General features: G+C 48.0%; 1 protein-coding gene across 2 annotated transcripts in view; it reads left to right on the top strand.

Moving 5' to 3' along the window:
- Positions 1–7,393: 7,393 nt before the first annotated feature.
- The window catches only part of MMP15 (matrix metallopeptidase 15), a 207,943-nt gene continuing 194,326 nt past the window's right edge, over positions 7,394–21,010 (top strand). The window contains exon 1 of one of the 2 annotated variants that reach the window (XM_069217432.1): positions 7,394–8,789. In XM_069217432.1, the coding sequence (XP_069073533.1) occupies positions 8,770–8,789 (20 nt within the window). In that variant the 5' untranslated portion in view covers positions 7,394–8,769. The remainder of the gene's footprint in view (positions 8,790–21,010) is intronic. The other variant, XM_069217431.1, reaches the window with a different exon arrangement.

Raw genomic sequence — 21,010 nt, 5'->3', positions numbered from 1 at the left:
AGGAAGCTGGAGGCTTATCATCAGGTAAGAAGGATTGGTGGTGGGTATGGGATACACAGAGTGGAGGGCCTGGTGCAAAGATGTTTAAATCTATAGGAGTGGGAGACATGGTTGTCAAAACTATAGGTGAGAAATCGAAGGATCCAAAGGGGAGACAAGATGGACACAGAAACCAAATGACAGCAAGTTGACGGATGGTACCGGGGTTCAAACGGACTGGTGAGGAGAACAAAGACGGCAGGGGTTATAAAAAATAGCTGTCGTACATGAGCCTGGCTATGTATGGGAAACTAGCACTCTGTTGCAGTAACCCCCGCTTTTTACCTGGCTTCTGGATGCAACTTGGACTGGAGTGCACTGGGTTCCTGCAAATCAGGTACCCAGAGCCAGTGTTATTTCCCTACAAATTGCAAAGGTAATTGACAACACCTTTAGCTGCCACTATAAGTCCCTATTAAATGGTACTTAGGTGCCCAGGGCATGGAGTACTAAGGGTAGGACCCTGAGGGCAGCAGCACCAATTGTGCCACCCTCTAGAGCCATGCATCCAGATGCACCCAGCACTGCCATTGGCCTGGTGCAATCCCAAAATACAAACTCGACATAGCACACAGGCTGTGTGCCCTTCCCACTATACACTGCATGCAACATAGGTAGGTCACCCCTCTGGCAGGCCTTTTAGCCCTAAGGCAGGGTGCCCTATATTGTATGTGAGGGCATAGCTGCATGTGCAATATGCCCCTAATGTGTCCTTGCCGAAGCTGGGGCATAGTAAGTGAACAGAGCAGCCATTTTAAATGCATGTGCTGGACACTAGTCATTACGGGTTTCCCAGCTACATGATGGCTTCTCTGAACCCTGGGTTGTTTGGTATCGAACAACTCAGAATGATACATCCAAACTGGTACCAGTCTTGGATTTATTACGAAATGGACCCAGGGTCACCTTAGAGGTACCCCTTGCAAAAGCTAACTACCCTGGCACGGTTGCTGGCCGGTCCCAAACAGCCTGCCGCCACCAGACAGGATTCTGGACCGCTAGGGAGACAGCCATTGGTCTCTGGGGCCACAGAACAAAACCCTTCATGGGAAGAGGGGCTACCGCATCTCTAACAGGAATGTTCACAGCCCTGCCTATGAGCTTTAAAGGGCTTACCGCCCTGGAAACTCGACCCCCAAGCCTCCTGCTAGCAGCAGATGGCCTCCCCCATTGCAACCCCCCACTTTTGGCAGGAGCAACGGCCGGAAAATACACAGAGGACAAGAGGAGTGGCCCTACCTAGCATGAAACATCCCTAAGGTGTTGCATGTGAGGTAGACTCTCTATTTCATTTTCCTTCATCTTGGATGGAAAGAGAATAGCCAATCAGGTGTTGGAAAGTGACCTCTGCCCCCAGGAAGTGGTCACTTAGTGGGTGTCGCCACCCTAAGGTAGATGACCCATTGATCATTACCAGGTTCCCCCTAAAACTCTCACTAAATACAGCATTTAGTGGGCATCCCAAGACCAGGAACTCAGATTTGATGGATAGAAGAAGACCTGCTGCACAAAGAAAATGCGCCAAGCCCTGCCTGCTGCACCCAGGACCCAACAATTGCTTCTGAGGAGCTGCTGGACAGCTGGAAAAACTATAAAGAACCCCAGAGGACCTCCAGGCTTAGTAAATTGCCAGAAAACTCCCTTCAGATTGTAAGTACAAAAATCAATTTATAATGACAATTTTGGGGATTTAGTCATGTGATCAGGTATTGGCTGAGTAGTCCAGCAATTGCAAAGTCTTAGACCCCACCGCTGATCCACTAATGTAGGAAGTTGGCTCTATATATACTATTTCAAAGTGAGAGATAGTGTGCACAGAGTCCAAGGGTTCCCCTTAGAGGTTGATAGTGGCAAAATTAGATAATACTAATGCTCTATATTGTGGTAGTGTTGTCGAGCAGTAGCCTTATCAGAGGGTAGTGTTAAGCATTTGTTGTACACACACAGGCAATAAATGAGGTACACACACTCAAAGATTAAACTCCAGGCCAATAGTTTTTATATAAAAAAATATTTTTTCTTAATTTATTTTAGAACCACAAGATTCAAGATTTGAGGTAAGTACATAAAATGCAAGGTACTTCACACAAGTAAGTATAGAACTTTGATTCAAAGCAGTAGTACACACAGTTTTAGTTAAAATGGCAATAAGCTATTTTAAAAGTGGACATAATGCAACAACCAACAGTTCCTGGGGGAGGTAAGTTTGGTTAAGATTCTCAGGTAAGTAAAGCACTTACACAGTCAGTCTCCTGGGCATAGGCAGCCCACTGTTGGGGGTTCAAGGCAACCCCAAAGTCACCGCACCAGCAACACAGGGCTGGTCAGGTGCAGAGGTCAAATGAGGGCCTAAAACACATAGGTGCCTATGGAGAACAGGGGTGTTCCGGTTCCAGTCTGCTAGCAGGTAAGTACCTGCGTCCTCAGGGAGCGGACCAGGGGGGTTTTGTAGAGCATTGGGGGGGACACAACCAGGCACACAAAACACACCCTCAGCGGCACGGGGCGGCCAGGTGCAGTGTGCAAAGTAGGTGTTGGGTTTGCTATTGAAAGCAATAGAGGCATCCAGGGGTCACTGAGGTGATGCAGGCAGGGCACAGGGGGGCTTCTCGGGCCATCCACCAACTGGGATAGGAAGAGGGCCAACTTCTGGTCACTCCTGCACTGGAAGGTGCTTCCTCTCGCTCCTGGGGGTTGCGGGTGCAGTGCTTGGTCCAGGCGCCGGGTACCTTGTTACCAGGCAGTCGCGGTCAAAGTGAGCCTCTGGATCCTCTCTGCAGGCATCGCAGTGGGGTGCAGGGGGGTCGACTGAGGGTACTCACGTCGTCGTAGTTGCCTGGGAGTCCTCTCTGCGGTGTTAGTTCTCCTGAACTCAAGCCGGGGGCGTTGGGTGCAGAGTGAGAAGTCTCAAGCTTCCGGCAGGAAGAGAGAGTTCTTTAAAAGTTGTTTAAAGTTGCAAAGTTGTTGCAGTTTTTTAACAGTGTTGCTGTTCTCTGGAGTTTCTTGGTCCTTCGGGTTCAGGGCAGTCCTCTGAGTCCTCAGAAGTCACTGGTTCCTGTTGGATGCGTCGCTGGGCAGGTTCTTTGAGTCGGGAGACAGGCCGGTAGGGCTGGGGCCAAGTCAGTTGTTGTCTCCGTCGTCTCTGCAGAGTTTTCAGGTCAGCAGTCCTTCTTCTTGTTGTAGGCGGCAGGAATCTGATTTCCTGGGTTCAGGAAATTTAGGGGTGTGTTTAGGTCAGTGGAGCAGTAGCCAATGGATACTGTCCTGAAGGGTGGCTACACCCTCTTTGTGCCTCCTTCCTGAGGGGAGGGGGGCACATCCCTATTCCTATTGGGGGAATCCTCCTATCTGAAGATGGAGGATTTCTAAAGGCAGGAGTCACCTCATCTCAGGGCACCTAAGGGGCTGACCTGACTGGTGGGTGGCTCCTCCTTGTTTTCCTCATTATCTCCTCCAACCTTGCCGCCAAAAGTGGGGGCAGTAGCTGGAAGGGTGGGAATCTCCACTCACTGGGATCCCCTGGGGTGCTGTAACAAAAGGCATTAGCTTCTGAGGCTCACCACCAGATTTTACAGTTCCTGCAGAGGGAGGTGAGAAGCACCTTCACCCAGTACAGGCTTTCTTCCTGGCCACAGAGTGACAAAGGCACTCACCCCATGTGGCCAGAAACTCATCTGGTTGTGGCAGGCTGGCAGAAACTAGTCCGCCTAGCACTAGGTGTCGTACTGGTATTCAGGGGGCATCTCTAAGATGCCCTCTGGGTGTATATTACAATAAATCCCACACTGGCATCAGTGTGCATTTATTGTGCAGAGAAGTTTGATACCAAACTTCCCAGATTTCAGTGGAGCCATTATGGAACTGTGGAGTTCGTGTTTGACAAACTCCCAGACCATATGCTCTTTATGGCTACCCTGTACTTACAATGTCTAAAGTTTTGCTCAGACACTGTAGGGGCATAGTGCTCATGCACTTATGCCCTCACCTGTTGTATAGTGCACCCTGCCTTAGGGCTGTAAGGCCTGCTAGAGGTGTGACATACCTATGACTCAGGCAGTGAGAGGTGGGCATGGCACTCTGAGGGGAGTGCCATGTCGATTTAGTCATTTTCTCCCCACCAGAACACACAAGCTGTGAGATAGTGTGCATGTGCTGAATGAGGGGTCCCCAGAGCAGCATAAGATATGCTGCAGCCCTTATAGACCTTCCCTGGCAACAGTGCCCTTGGTACTAGGGGTACCATTTACAAGGGACTTATCTGAGTGCCAGGGCTGTGCCAATTGTGAGACCAAAGGTAAAGTTTAGGAAAAAAACACTGGTGCTGGGGCCTGGTAAGCAGGGTCCCAGCACACTTTCAATCATAACTGGCATCAACAAAAGGCAAAATGCCAGGGGGTAACCATGCCAAGGAAGGCATTTCCTTACAGTGTGTCGCTGATGTTTTTCAAGAAGAGAACATAGTGTGGCATCTTCAATTTTTTTCTGGCGCATCAGAAGTGGATGGCTTTAGTCATTTCTGGGACTGACAATGTTCCACAAAGAGGTGGCCACGGCAATAGTTGCAACTCAGAGAATAGCATTTCTGGAATTCTTCCTTTTGCTGGTGGCTTTGTCAGTGTGGGGCAGCGAGTTGGCAAACAGGACAGTGATGATTCACATGGACAACATGACAGTTGTGGAATTCGTAAACAGGCAGAAGGCACGGAGTTTGAGGATTTTGAGATTGTTGCATTGATTCATGCTATATTTGCAGTTGAATATTGTTTTCAAGGCTAATCACTTGCCTGGTGTGAACAATGCTATAGCTGATTTATTGTTATCTTAACAGTGGCATTGATTTCACAGGCTGGAACCTGGAGCAGAGGAGACCAAGATGCCGGTTCCTGCAGAGGTCTGGGAGGGGGGTATGTGAGGCTGGTGGATAAGTCGTTAGCGGAATCCACTAGGAGGAGCTATCGGCTTGCATGGAGCGAATAAGAGGCCGATGAAGGGCGCTCAGGGAGGCCTTTGAGTCAGTATCACAGTGACAGGGAAGGGACGGTTAAACATTTTGTTTTGTCTTTAATTGACAAAGGTTTATCGCCCACGACCATAGCGAGCAAATTGGTAGGTTTGGCTTTTTATGGCAAGTTGTTCTGAAGATTTGACCCAGCAAGGGATGAGATTTTGGGAAGAATTTTGGAAGGGTGGGGTTAGGAGAGAGGTATCAGGGATAGGGAGTTGGGGGGAGGCCCTTACTTTTGAATTGCTGCTTGACAATTTAAAATGTTTATCAGACTGTTGTTATGATAGTTTTGAGGTAGCCATGCTCAGGTTATGTATGGCATGGATGTTTTATGGAGTTTTCGGGGTGGCCATATTGTTGGGGTGTGAGGCATGGGTGTTGCACGTGGAAGAGAGCTTGGAGCAGGGTCAATTAGGTACCTGGCTGTGGAAATCCAAAACAGGCCAGGGAGAGGAAAGAGGATATGGTTGCAAGTAGGTGGCTGGAAGGAGGAGTGTCCGTTTAGTGGATGGTGCAGTTTTTCAACAAAGGCCAGGTCGCAAACAGGAGGCGATATTCTGTCATGAAGGAGGGATTAGGCACATAGCTTCTCAGCTTTTGGCAGTGCTGTGTATGCCCTTGAGGAAACTGTGTTAGAATCCTGCAAGTTATGGGATTCTCTCCTTCTGGATTGGAAAAGTGACCACAGCTGCAGAATTGGGATGGGGCTGGTCTCAGACTTGCAGGATTGGTATGTGGAAGTTGAGGTGCTGTGACCGATATGTGAGGAAATGAAGGGAGGGGGCTGGTTTTGGGGATTGAAATGGGGCGTGTCCATGATGTACACTAATTATTATTTTTTCCATAGGGTGTGTGAGCAGCCCAGGGAGACATAAGACGGCGACTTGGATGATTGGACACTCCTTTATTCACTGGGCAGCTAACTATGTGGAATTGCAGATATATGGATATAGGATTGCCCAGCAGCAGGCATGAGGTGCTCTGGTGGGGGAAGAGTGGGATGAGAAGGAGCAATCTGTTGTCTTTAGCAACCATAGTACCAAAATGGGGTTGTCTGGGCATGCGTGGGTGTGATTGCCTCACGATAGAGAGTCCTGGGGGAAGACAGAGGCGCAGCCTAGTCTTACCACAGGAAACTTTGTGGGGCATGGCAGGCCGGATGGGATTGGTGGGTTGTGGGTTTTGTTAGTATGGCATATAGGGAGTCAATACAGAGATTAATGCCTCTTCCTGACTCCTCGCGCACCACCAAAGAGGCAGAATAAAATGTGGGCCCCCTCCCATCATACAATGCGTAGAGGGGTTTAGGCCTGGCTGTTTTTTGTGTGCTGACTGGCTGCCATACTAGGATAAATTGAAACGTTTTGGGCAGTAGCTGGGTAGGTGGTGAGTCAAATGCGGGCGGATCCACCGCTCGAGGGGGGAAGGGAACACTGGCGAAGGAAGACATTTGACTGGGATGCCTGGGGCAGAAGAAGGAGGCTTCATGCAGGATGTTTGGGAAAAGAAGTGAGAAAGAGTTTCGGAACGGAAAGGAGTTATTGGGGAAAAGGTGAAAAGAATGAGTGTAAAACGATGGAGTGAGAATGGTGGGGTGAAGAAAGGGCTCATATTTAAGATGTTTTGATATGTTGGGACTCTCTTGCTGAACACAGCTGATATCTTAGATGCTGTGACTGAATTACCCACTCAGCTGTATTGAGAAAGTGGATATCCATACCTTCAACTTTCAATTTCTTCAAGTGTTTTACTATTTGGATACCATACAGCTTCTCTGTTGTTTTAAGTACGCCATTTTGAGGGCATACTGTTCTGGGCAAATGGTGACATTGTTGCGTTTTGCATACTTTGGACTGGGATCTGTAAAGTGTGCTGTGCCCTGATGAAGCTCCGTTTTGGGCAAAACGCGTTGACTGCATTCCTGTTTGCTGAGAAGAATAAAGCACACTTTTTCACTGTGGATTTGTATGTTGCCTGTCGCACTGATTAAAGTGTTTGCAATCCTGTTCTAATAGATGTCCTTTTACACATTACTGGAGTATGGCGTGGGAATGGTAAAAGTGGTGTTGAGGAAAGAGGAGTATAAGTAAGGTCCGGCAATGGGCGATTAAATATTTGCCAACAGCCAGTCTGGAGCAGGATTATTTGGCCATGCTTAAAGCCGGGTATTGTCGAGCTGAACGATGATATGCGAGACGAGAAGCAGCGAACAGACATGGCGCTAATGTAAGAGCAAGCGAGGAGAGGCGGGAGAATCCACTGAGGGGAGGGGCGGGGGAGTGAGCTGGGGTTGCAGAGGGAGTGCGCTGGGGAGGGCTGTACGGCGGCGCTGGGTGTAGCTAGCAGAGCGCACTGAGGGTGGAGGGGTGGTGCTCAGTGTCGTTTGCAGGCCGCACTGGGGTTGGGGGCGGTGCTCGGTGTTGCTTTCAGCGCCAGTGGCTGGGACGAGATAAGGAGTAGTGGAAGACAGGCGAGCAGCTCCCTGGCGAGGAGGAAGGAGGCTGCCCTGACAGTGCAGCTGCCGGGCAGTGAGTGAGCAGCGCATGCACGTGAGGCGCTCCCACGGGGAGAGTGACACAGGAGTTGAGGAGACTCCACCCAGCCCCAGGAGGGGAGAGGCGGCCGCCCTGCTCCTGGACTTTGCACGGCGGACACAGGGCGCCTAGCAGCAGACGCTGAACCTGGCCTCGCCTCATAGCGCTTCATACCACCTGCTTCGCTGTCACGCGGACTCTGGCTTCTCTTGCTCCTGCACACGGATACCGCAGCTCTGCCAAACAGAGGGTCTGTCTCGGACTTCCAGGACCCTGGGTATCCAGTGCCAGCTCTCCGCAGAATGTTCCCCCGCCGCCTGGCCATTGAAAGCACCGTGACTCCTGCGAACATGAATCTGGGCTGGTCTACCACACAGTGCAATAAGCACTGACCACCTCCCTTCCAGGGCATGGTGTGCCCTGAAATAAATCCATGCATAAGATTATGAACCCATTGGCACAGTTGGTACAGCCTTCCAAGCAGTGGTGACGAATGGGCACCGGCAGTAGGACTTTGGGTCAATCAGAGCCGGCAGGGTTTCTGCTGGTAAGGGGAAACAACAGATTGCTCCTGTACCTGTAAATTGAGCCTGAACCTCCTGTGGCAAAGTGGGGCGCTGTGCCCAGCTGTGGTGGAGAAAATGCATGTATTTGCATTAAACCAGAGAAATAACAAAAAATGCAGCTGAAGATATCCCCCGGACTTGCCTTTGCATTGCCATCACCTCTCCCCAGTTTGCAGTCCTCTAGTCTTATACCTGCACAAAGTATTACCCCGCACCCTCACCCACTTCCCCGCTGGGATTGGACACATGCCATGTTTGTATTGTTTCTGGTGTATTCGTTTTCCTGGTTACCCTGCCCTGTCTCTGCCTAGGACTTTGGGTGCTGTGTGATGGAAGCATTGGCTTTGGGATTGGCATAGTAAGGATCACAAGGTCCTTTTCCTGGCTTCCGCATTGGCAGGTGATGCCCTGCCAGGGGATGAGTCTGACCACACTGCCAAACAGGAAGTAAAACGAGATTATTCACCTTGGGACGGAATGGAACCAAAACAAACGCAAACGAAGAGGGGATCTAAGAGGGTATCTTGGACCATGGTCTGCGGTGGAGCAGCGGGGGTGCTGGGCCACCTTTGCTGGACCCTCCTCCTTCTAGTTGTCTTAGCTGGGACCAGCAAAGCAGCCCCGGATGATGATCTCAAAGCAGAGGTACAGTAGCCTGGATGCGGCTGATGCGCGCAGTCTGTCGAGATTCTGTATAAACCATGGTGCAGGACACGCTGAAGAGAGCCAGGGCCTAGACAGTCTTTCTTGTGCCCCAGAGTGTAATGTTAATTCATGATCCACTCCATCATGCCTCCCTCTGAGCAACATAATGCAGCACTGATAAAAAGCGTCCCAGGGCCTTTGAAGCTTATAGCACCCATAACGTGTAGCATAGATGAAACCAGGACCCAATAAGACTGTCCAGCCGCATACTACCAGGTAGCATTAACACAAGCACCAAGTCCATTTTGTCTCCCGTGCTGACATCGTATGACATAGAGACGGGCGAGGCTCCTTATCCCGACTACAGAGCGGAGCTTTGGAGAGTGAAGGAAAATGGCTCCAGGGGTATTTTGCGCCGCATCAGAGCATACAGACAGACTAGAAGTGCATTGTATCTATAACAACATCATCTCTTAGCGAGAGAGTCAGAAATAACTCTTGGTCCATTGAGTAAAACTGCACTACACCGTGTAGCAAAGATAGAGAAAGCACTCACATCTTTATTCCATTCCATCCCACCCACATTATGCAGGAGATCCAAACACTCATCTCCTGGTTCATCAAGTCGATCCCATCCACATCATGCCGCATGGAGGAAATTGACACTGTCCTGGCCACATGGCGCTGCATAGCATTAGAATGTAGATGCAGAAGCGGTCTGTGGTCCATGGAGCTTCACCCAGCTCTATTATATACAGCAGAAGTGGAAGGGACTCGTGGGACATCACGTATGTGTCAACACATCGCATCATAGCGTAGTGACCCATAGGAAGTGCCTTCTGTGTACCCCGACCACCTCATGTACGATAGAGAGAGCGGGGACTCGCGGTTCACTGGTTGAAACTTAATCACATTCGGTAATACAGAAGTTACTCATGGTCGATAACTTGAGCACATCATATAGCACAAAGGCAGAAGCGTCTGTCCCAACAATATGGGATAGAGTCAGATAGGAAGTTAATTTCTTCTCCTAGAGTAATACATTCATTATATTTAAATAGCACTCGCTACCCAAAGATCTTTTGGGCCATACCTAAAGTAGTACCTAAAAGATATGTGCTTGTAGGCTTTTTTTTTTTTTTTTTTTTTTTTTTTTAAAGCTGGCGATAAGTGCTAATGAAGGAACTGCCGAAGGTTTGACCTGGATGGGAAAACGCTCTTCCCCCTTTTGATTTGTAATTTATCATTGCTACAGTCAGTTGGAATGTGTTCCTACGCTCTCTTCGATACCGTGCAGTCTGTGGTTTAGATAAGATGTTGAATTTTATGGATACATTTTTACATAAGACATCCGAACTTGAAACCAATCTGCTCCTTAATGGGAAGCCATTGACGATTCATTGTGGCTTGTGAGATGTGCGAATGTACAAAAGACGGGACTTGATCTCCATAAGGGCGACCCAGCCTTCACCCGTGGCACGTGACAGGAAGCATATTTAGTCTGTTGTGACCACAGTTTGTGATCAAGAGGTAGATGGGGTTTGGTATCCATTGCACTTAGCCAGATCGCATCCTATAGCTCAAAGACAAAAGGAGCTCTCTGTCTATTTGGGGTATGCCAATCTAGTTCTGTAGCTCAAAGAAAGAAGTGACTCAAAGTTCAGTGGGCCGGATATATCACATCAAGTAGAGCAGAGAGACAGAAGGGACTTCATGCAGACAGCCAACTCTGCATACATTATATAGCTTAAAGACAGAAGGAACGCATTTCCAAGTCTAGCCAGGCTATATCATGCTGCTTATGTATGAGAGGAACTCATGGTCATACCCAGGCCACCCTGTATCTCATAGAGGCCGAAGGGACACCTGGGCCATCAAGATTATCATCACTACATCGTGCAGGAGGGAGACCTAAAGGAACCCTGATCCATTGAGCATATCCCAACCACATTATGCAGTTTAGTGACAGCAGTGACTCACTACCCATTAATCACATGCAAACCGCATTGTGTAGCATAGAGACAGAAGGAACTCCAGGTTTACAACCACATCGTGGCCTCATTGCGTGGCACCGAGACAGTAGGGACTCATGGTGGTTGAGCACATCCTGGCCATATTGCTTTTCTTGGAGGCAGAAGGGGCAGGAAGCATACCCTGACCACACTGTATAGTGCAGAAGCAGATGGTACTTTTGGTCCATCAAACATAGCTGAGTGCATTGTGTAGCTTAGACAGAAGGACCTCATTGTCTATCAAGCATACCCTGAGCACACTGAGTAGTATAGGTGAAAGGGACTCCTGGTCCACGGTCCAGCAGACATACCCTGAGTGCACTGTGTAACATAGAAGGTACTAATGGTCCTTTAATTGTACCCTGGCTGCATTGTGTAGTGCAGAGACAGAAGGGAGTATGGTCTATCAAGCATACCCTGGATGCATTGTGTAGTATTGACACATAAGGAAGTATGGTCCATCAAGCATACCCTGAGTGCATTGTGCAGCATAGACGGAAGGGACACGTAGTCCATCATTCATGCCCTGAGTACATTAAATAGCACAGACAGAAGAGAATATGGTCCATCAAGCGTACCCTGAGTGCATTGTGCAGCACAGACAGAAGGGACTCGTCCATCAAGCATAACCCAAATGTATTGTGAGCATAGAAAGAAGGGACTCGTTGGTCCATAAGGCATACCCTGAGCACATTGAGTAGCATGGATGAAAGGGACTCATGGTCCATCAAGTATACCCTGAGTGCACTGAGTAGCATGGAGATAGAAGGGAGTATGGTCAATCAAGCATACAGTGGGTCGACTGTGTTGTATCAACACAGAAGGAAGCTTGGGCAATCAAGCATACCCTAAGTGAATTGTGTAGTATGGAGACAGAAGGAAGTATGGTCAATCCAGCATAGCCAAGCGCTTGTGCAGCATAGACAGAAGGGACTCATTGTCCATCTGGCATACCCTGGGCTCATTGAGTAGCATAGGTAGATGAAAGGGACTCATGGTCCATCAAGCATACCCTGAGAGCAAGATAGGGAAAAACATAGAAAGCGGAAAGGAGGAGGAAGAGAGAAATGGAAAAACCGCCACAAAGGGAGAAGGCAGGATAAACTGTAAACTTTGCACTTGTATAGCGCACTACTCACCCGTTAGGGTCTCAAGGCGCTGTACTCATACCGCTATGGAACCCCTCCTGGCTTTTCCCTGTGAGGTGCCCACTCCTGCGCACCCCCAGGGTGAAGCCAGGCATCCAAGAGCTGTTGGGGCCGTAGTGGAGATTAAGCAAGCCATTGCCCAGAGTTGCAGAGTGGGCCTCATCAATTAGATTAGGCACCAAGGCGAGAATTATCTGGTCCAAGGGAATTGAGCCCAAGACCTGCCCAAGTGGGACTTGAACCCTGGTTTTGAGCCCGATCTCTGCTTCAGGGTCTGCCGCTCTAACCATTGTGCCACACTTCTCCACGTGACCTGCAAGAGTGAGATAAAGGGGCAAAGGAGTGACTAGCAGTAGATTATTGAGGCCTGAGGTGGTTCCAGGACTACCAGCTTTGGTATTGTGCGCACTGACATTTAATAGCGCTGTCCCTGTGCTTCTGAACAGAGCTTTAGGCATGTTACATCCAGTGGTTTAACAATTAAAGCACCGGGTGTGACATGGGCGTAGGGAATCGTGGCACAGTCATATAAGTAAATCAGAAACCATTTTCAAATTCCTCAGTGCTGCGCATGCGCATGCTGCATCACAGAAACAGAATTGGTAACAGTGCACTCTGTAGTGTCGGGAGCTCCCGACACCGGTTTGTTGTAATAAATACTCGACACACCGTGTGAATGTTAATGGCTCGTAAGGCCTCAGGCTGCAGCTATAAGGCCCTTGCACAGCTAGTATATGCGTGCTGTCTCGAGTCGTGCCGATGTCTGTCACACCCCTGGCCACACCCTTATATTTATAAACTGGCACCATGTGACTGTGAACATACCACAACATGCAATCACCGTAGGGGAGAATAAATAGTTAGTGCAATGTTTGAGCCCCTCCATTCCAACTTACAATGGTAGTGATTGGCCCGCAACACTACACACTCAAGGGCCCCCCTCACCTCATGGGAGGACATAAAGCACGGCACGTTTTTATGTCTTTCACATGACGCAATCCCCGGGCATTATCCCTGAACTTTCTTTTCAAATTATTGGTGAGGGCACTGCAGGGATCAGTGGAGCTTTGAGTGCCCACCCCCCCACCCCCTCCGATCCCCATGGCAAAGGGTAGCATAACGCATAGGTAGTGGAGTGAACCCTCTCCAAATGTGTACTGACATAGTGGCACACGAGGTTTCTCATACAGTCCCTTTTCTCCCCCCTAGTTTACCCCTCCACATAAGGCAGTGGATATACAAGTCTCAAATTGTCATTGCTTTAAATGGAAATTTAGAAGTGCAGGTACCTGTTTGCTCTTGAACTGCCGGTTCTGGTCCATTAAACGCATTGCAGCAGTGCTGAGAAGTGCAGGTACTGTCCCTTTCAAAACAAAGAAGTGCAGATATTCAGTACTGGACGGTACCTGTCCATTTAAAGCACTGCATATCGTACAGGGCCAGAACTTTAGGAGGACTGTGGAAGGCAGCATATATTTGCCGATCCTTCGGGCATTTTTAATTGAGTACAACACAGGCAGATGCAGTGTTCTGCTGTAGTGTGTAGCCTGCCCATCTCTTTAACACAGGCTTCCATGCAGCTGGTGTTCTTCCCTGGTGTGAGTCTGCGTCACATTCTGAATTTGCAGCTAGCCCCTCCTCTATTGAGTGCCATGGCCTGTCCCATACAGCTAGTGCGTCCTTGTTTGTATGTGATCTGCCCTTTTCTAACACATTTTCCATGTAGCTACTGTCCCACACTAGCATGTGCCTTACAACTAACATTCTACCTTAATATGTGCTTTAAGGCTAGTATCCTAATGTGCCATGCAGCTAGTGTTCTACTCTAATATGTGCTATACAGCTAGTGTCCTGCCATAGTATGTGCTATCCAGCTGTGTCCTACCCTAGTGTGTAATCTGCCCATTTCCTCCACTTTCTGCCACTGCAGCGAGCCTTCCAGCATATATAGCGCGATGACCTGTTCGTGTCCTGCCTTACAGTGTGACCAGCATCTGCTTCCTTCCATAGTGTGGTTAGCCCCATGCCCCAGTTCATTCTGAAACAGCGCAATATCTTAAATTAGTGTAATGGTCACACCGTCTGAGAGAGGGGCACGTTGTGCGAGACCAGCCTTGTTGTGTTGTCTCCATTTCATGCAGCGATTTCCCCAGTGTGCCACACGAATCTTCGTACGCTTCCTTTGGGTGCATGGAGTGACACGCCCTAAGCTTCCTTCTAGCCCCTCGGCTACAAATATAGCAGTACACCCTGGTATGTGAGAAGATTGACCCTCTTAGGCTTCCCTCCTTTGAGGTGGATGCACAAATAATCCCTAACTCCACCAGCTGCCTTTTTAGAATGATACCGCACTAGCCCCACTCAATCTTTGTTTTTCATTTGTTCTGTGATTCAAATAAAGCTATTACATTTATATAAGTGGCTGACCATCCTGTGTGACAATCCTGCCTCCCCAGGCTTGATAACTAGAATAAGGTCACCCAGCCACAGTACTGGGCGACAGCCTGTTCGTACCTGGCATGTCACTCTACAGATTCAGTTACCCATCTCAGTGTACCTTCACAGACCTGGCACAGCACAGAAACCAAGCCCAGCTCGTAGTCCTCCTGTCCCTCCCTGGCAACGTACTGTACAGAGAGAGTAATCCCGTGCATGTATCGCCTGTATCTCCCTGGCATAGTACAGTACAGCGGCCAGGCCCAGTATGTGCCCGCCTCCCTCTCCCTAGCACAGTACTGCAGAGACCAGCCCGGCGTGCCCCGCCTGTCCTTGTTATTTATAGAATTGTACAGAGGCAGTTCCCAAAGTGTGCGCGCCTTGCCTGTCCCTCCCAGGCGTAGTACTGTGCAGTGTCCAGTCCCAAAGCGAGAGCCTGTTCATCGTAGTTACTTTATTGTTGAGAGGCCAATCCCAGTGTATGTCCTTTTTGTCCACTGTATCCACAAAACTGTAGAGAGGCCAGCCTCAGAGTGTGTCCTGCCGTCCTTCCCATGCATAATCCTGCACAGAGAATATTCCTGGCATGCCGCCATTCCCTCCCTGGAATAATACATTGAAATTCAAAATTACAAAATCTTTATTTGGTTTGTTGAAAACCATAAAAGCACTATAAAAACAATTCAAGTGCAATACCACAGACGTATAAATAAATCGCCAACAGAAAATCCAGCTTAAAATACCCTTCACATCAAAATACATTCATTAAACATCAAACAGGTACAGATGCAGCTAAAACATCAAAGTAGAGCCCTTCAACCCATAAACCCCTCCATTATAAATACTTAATTAAAAGCCACCCCTTCCACTGTTTTCCTACTACTTAAAGGCGATTTAAAAAAATAAGCTAATGCTATAACACTTCAGGGCAGTCCAAGAGCTGTAGATAAAATATAGGGTCCCCTTACACTTCTGGAAAACTCAAGGTTTTAGGATGGGATTAAGAAATTGTACAAAATGGAGCCTATAAAATGTCCAAAAATACCAAAGTGCATCATAGATTGCACAGATGCCCCATCACGGGGGCAAGCAGGCAAACTATCTCCCCAGTGACTAGCAACCACCTCCACATGATGCCTGCCCTAAAGCGCAAGAGAAGCAATCTCTTCCCACCTCATTAGTTCCTAGATAGTGTAAAACACAGGCTGCACAGATGCTAGAGAGACAATGTAATCTCTGATGGAGCTTTTACTATACACCAGGTCCAATCTTTGAGCAAGAAAATGATCTAAAAATGGGATTTCTCCAATTCCTTGTCAGACTTGGTTAAAGTGACTGGTGCAGAGAATAAGTCTGGCAGGCCAAGTTTGATGAAAAGATCTTTGTATATATCTCATGCAGGGAATAGAAAGGCCTCTACATAATCTAAGGTAACCTAAAATTACCTTCCTGTTAAAACTGGCCTCAGTATTAGACCACACATTTAACCAAAGTAGGAGTGGAGCCACCCTTGCCTTTTTCAGAAATATAGGGTAGATTTAGCTCAGAGTGTAAAATAAAATGAGAACTCGTGGGCAGAAGATCTAAATAATTCCTCCAAATAGAGTTTTCTTCTACTAATAAGGGGGAAGTGTTGTGGTAACCCCAGTGCCATACCAAGCCGCAGAGTCACACTGCTGAATATATATATTTTTTAATATAGGGAAATAGACCGCCTACATGTGGTCTGAGAAAGATTAAGAATTGCTTCAGCTGCCCTGCTAAGTTTCATGCGGGAGATATTAATTTGGGGCTGCCATGAGCCAGCTGAATCAAATGTGACACCAAGATAGCTAAAAATACTCCCACAGCTCAGGGAGTGGGCCACTAAGTGGCTGAGTTGCATTAAGCCTCTTCCCAGAGCCACACACCATAAAATAAGATTTGCTAAAATGATTTAACAGATCTACACTGCCCGTAAAAGTAACAAGACTACACTAAAATACCCTTGTCTTTTGGGGTCCTGGCCATTAAAACAGCATCTTTGGCATATAACACTGGGAATAACCCATTTGGGACAGTTGGACAATGCCGGTGGCTTCTGACAGGGGAGAGCTAAAATTATTAATATAGATAATTAACAATAAAGGTGTGAGAACGCAGCCCTATCGCACCACACTGATTAAAGAATAGGTATTGGAGGTTTCTTCTCCCACTCCATAACGCACCATTGTTCTAATAGGGACTATACTCTAAAGCGCCCAGGAGCTAGGAATCACAATGGTCAACAAGTTATTGAATAAGTAGGTAAGGAGGGGGACCCAAAGATCACTATTACACTTGAAGAAGTCCATGGGAACACCATTCGACCCTGGTGCTTTACTACTCAGATGATGTCTTATTGCATCCTCCATCTTAGACCGAGAAATTTGCAGAGGAGAGGGATTACCCAGAGAGATACCGAGTAGAGCTTTGCATGACTGGTCTTCTGCAAAATAATAAATGGAGCTGAGCTGCTTAACCCAATTCAAGCTGGTTATATTACAAGTTAATCAAGCATTTGCAATGCAACGGGTCTCGCGTTTGCTCATGTTAGAGCTGATAGCATTGTAAACTCATAACCCGACTTTTCACCTATCTGCAAAAGTGCATTTATGCACGTAACCCGAAAAAGTGCAATTAACTATGTAAAGCGCTCGACTTCTGCCAAGTGAAATCGCGCTAGTAAATTAGAGAAAAAGTAGTCCACGAGCCGGACAGAAAACAGCGAGCCTCGCATGTTTTCTGTACTTGGTCGATGCGCTCGAGGAGGGCTAGCCACCGGAAAAGGCATGACGTATGCATGCCTTAGACTAATGAAAGCAAGCAGATTTTAATAGGCAAGCCCACGAACCAATGAAAAACACGGACGTGACATCGACAGGGCTCCGAGCCCTTTTCTAAACACTAAAGCGTCTTGCTGCGATACGTATGCACGAGCGCATGCAACGCAGGCTCGACCCTAAAAAGGGTTAGGTGGGGCGTCCCTCAGCTGGATCTTATTTACTGTGTCACAGAACATCTTGCTACAATTCTTTGAAGCTGCCCACTGCAAAAGTTTCCAATCCTTATTAATCAAAACTTTCTTCCTACTAATTAAGATATTTTTGTGGGACTTCCTTGCTCTCTCGCACTTCCCTATGGTCCCTGAGTTATGCTGATAGCTCCTCCTTCAGTCTGCGTTTTGCAACAGAACAAGAACTCTATAACCACCGTAGGCATTTCTGGGCATGCCAGGTTGGTTTCAACAAATGTCTTGATACATGCACAAATATGATTACAATGGGCTGAAAGGACTTCTCCCCTCTCCTCTGTCACACAGTCCAAGCATGATGTCAGATGGCTCCTTACGAGGTGGCTAAGAGTAACTCTGGAATCCTTAAGAAACCACACGAACCTTAGCCCACCTCCTGACTGTCGGATGATTTAGAGGCTATTGGGGTACTATCCTGTCACACAGGTAAAAATGCCCATCTACAGTGAGTGCATTATGACCTTTCCCCCCACAGGGTCTCTACTACTGAACCCTTAGAGAAGCATGGAAGAAAGTCCCTTGTTACAGAGATATAGTCTATTGTAGATGCCTGTCCATTCCCTCTGAAGGATGATTAAGTAGCTCCCTCAGCCTGATAATAATAGATCAAATTCACCAAGTCGTTCACAGCTAAATAACTCGGCTTTTTCCCTCTGCTATCAGTGGGGCCCTCCTGAATAGCAGTGCCCTTAAGTCCCACCTCACCTATATTTGCTGCTTCTTTGGCATTGGGATTCCTACAAAGAAGATACTTGGGTTGTAAAGTAGTCCTCAGCCCTATTGATTTCAGGTTGCCTAGAAAACTAAACTCCTTAGTGTGAACGCATACCGGATTAGTAAAATCATTATTGTAAAAGTTAACAATATAAAAACAAAAATGGCTCTGTTTGTCCTGAACAGGCAAAATTTAAAAAGCTGAGCTGCCTGTATCAATAATCGTCATCTCTAAGTTGAGATTTAGCTTGAACCAGACTGAAAGACCACCTGTAGCTCTGCCTCATAAGGATGGTAAAGCAGGACATGAGTAACAGGCAAAGCCAGAACAAGAGATAGGCTTAATGGCTCATGTTTCCTGGAAAGCAATAATATCGACATTAGCAACAAAATTAAGCCTATCCGTGCTGGTAATCTTTTCCTTGAGGCCAGCTATGTTCCAACTCAGAAAAGAAAAGGAGTGCTTACTCTACACCGACTTGGAAGTACCCCCTTTGTGAAGGCAACAGACCCATTGCTTTGCACAATAAGCAGCGGCTCACGAAGAGTTTGTGGGCCTTGTAGTGGTCTCTGGGGTTTATAGTCCCCCTGAACCTTGCCTCCAAACAGACCTTGGAATAGTACTTGTAGAGACGAGTCCCAGTGAGTGCCTCTTATCCCTCCATGATGTAGGGCTATGAAGAAGTCAGTACCATTGAATGCATCTCTTTCCCCCTAACATAGTGCTGTGGAGAAACCAATCCCAGTGTGTGTTCCGCAGGTCCCTCCCAGGCATGCTACCACACAGACATGAAGACACACATTATCCTGGGCAGGGTGCTACTCGCGGGCATGTTGCTTACAGGTACGGGTTCAATGCCCCCCTGCTGGGAAGGTGGGCCCGCTCCGGTGACTTTATTACATGTTTCTGAATGCCACCTATTTGTACTGATAATTGTTTGCTGAGGGTGAGGTGCTCTCTAGCGCCGCCCACCTAAGAATCTACAGTAAGCTGTGCAGGGAGATCCGGCATAGGAGAGCAAATACTAAGCCCTAAGGACTTGAATGGCACTTACGGATTGGGCGCAAAGCTGCAAGACCCATCTTTCCCACTAGCGCACTGCCGCAGGAAGTGGACAGTACTGACGACAGGAGTCAAATAAAAGGCCACAAGGCCCCCACAGAATCCCAGATATTGGGAGACCACAGAGGAAGCCTTGCGGTTTGTGGCACTAACCACCCTCAAGGGATCAAGGAACTGATGAACACAGTGTCCTGTACACAACACACACACACAGGAAAACATCACATGGCAATGTGTGGCTGTCATGTATGCTGCCATAGAGATACAATGAGCCACAGCAGCCCACCTGCCCCTCTCTAGCAAGCTGCCTTAGAGATATAACGGCCCAGCCTCATTGTGGGCAGACTGTACCTCTTAAGCATGTCAGAATGCAGCTACAACACATTACAGTCTGGGGGTAGCCTCTCCCTTAGCCTGATTCCATTCGGAAACTAATATGGATAAACACTGTCCCATTATTTGAGGCCTAGGAGTGGTCTGGCTGCGACATTTTGAAGCTGTTGCAATTGTTCAGTCAAATGCTTATGTAACACCAGGCAGGGGCGGCTCCCCCGCAGTGGCAGAGGGGCGTCGCCCCCATGGCTAAGAGCCAGGAGATGAAAAATGAAACAATAGTTTATTATAGTTTTATTATTCATCTGTTGGCTCAACCAGCAGAGCAGGGAAAGTCGGGGCTGGGCCATGGGAGGGGGGGATGAGGAGAGAGTGCACCTAAGTGCGCATGCCTGTTTGGCCGGCTGTCTTAGGCTGGCCAAACACACATGTGTACTTAGGTTTCTTCAATGGCTGGAGAAACTGCACAGACCCCAGGGTTGTGTCTGAGCCGGCAGTCCGAGCTGCTCAGACCAGTCCTGACGCTGCTTTCATGCTAGGGTCAGCATGAAAGCAGGGCAAGGATGGCTGGGGAGCCAGTCGCCCCATGTCCCTCCCTTTTGACATTTGCAGCAGCCGCTGCTGACACTGTGTCTGCTGGTTAAATATTCTACCTGCTGCAGTCTAGAAGCAGCTGGCCAAAGAAAATGAGAGGAACAACGGTGTTCAGAAATTTCAGGTGGAAAAAAACAACTTTTTCCCACATTGCTAATCTGTGGGTTTACAGAGAGTTCAGCAGCCAAGGTGCCAACCTGGTTTCTACTTGAGTGACTGGTTTGGGGTGTAGGAGTAGTGGGCTAAACGCAGCTTGGACTCCCAGCACCATTGTCTAGGTCTGCATAGCGTGCAACTTTAGACTGACCTGAGTACTCCACCTGTCTGTATTAATGCTCTTCTCCCTCCTCCCCACATAGATCATCATCTGTTTATTTAAGTGCTTCTTTCTCTCTGCCCGTCTCTACCTCTGTAGTCTTGTTCATCCCAGATCGGGGGTGTTGTTCTGTTCATCCCTCCTGAGTAATGCTTACTAATCTTCTCTTGCCTCACTGCTGCTGTCATTTTTGCCCCATCCCACCATCCATTGATTGATTTGTGCCATTGTTTGCTGGTCCTGACAGTCATTTTTACCAACCTAGACTTATTTTTATCATCAGACTGACCCAGAGCGAGAGAGACAGAAAAGGGAGGACAAAAGAGAAAGATCGGAAAGTAGTAAGACAATGGGAGAAAGCAGGGATGAAAAAACCTTCAATAGTGAGATTATGACACAGGAAATGGAGGTTGGAGGAAGAAAGAAGCACAAGGCGAGAACAAGATGAGGCAGCCTTGGTATTTCGCACCTCTGGTATTCGGCAACCCTTGCATTCTGCAGCGCCAGCAGAAGGCTCCCACAAAGAAACTTTGGGTGCCTGCTTTCATTTTTT

Source organism: Pleurodeles waltl, chromosome 12 (genome assembly GCF_031143425.1).
Source record: "Pleurodeles waltl isolate 20211129_DDA chromosome 12, aPleWal1.hap1.20221129, whole genome shotgun sequence".
Classification (NCBI taxonomy): domain Eukaryota; kingdom Metazoa; phylum Chordata; class Amphibia; order Caudata; family Salamandridae; genus Pleurodeles; species Pleurodeles waltl.
This window is presented reverse-complemented; position numbering and strand designations above follow the sequence as displayed.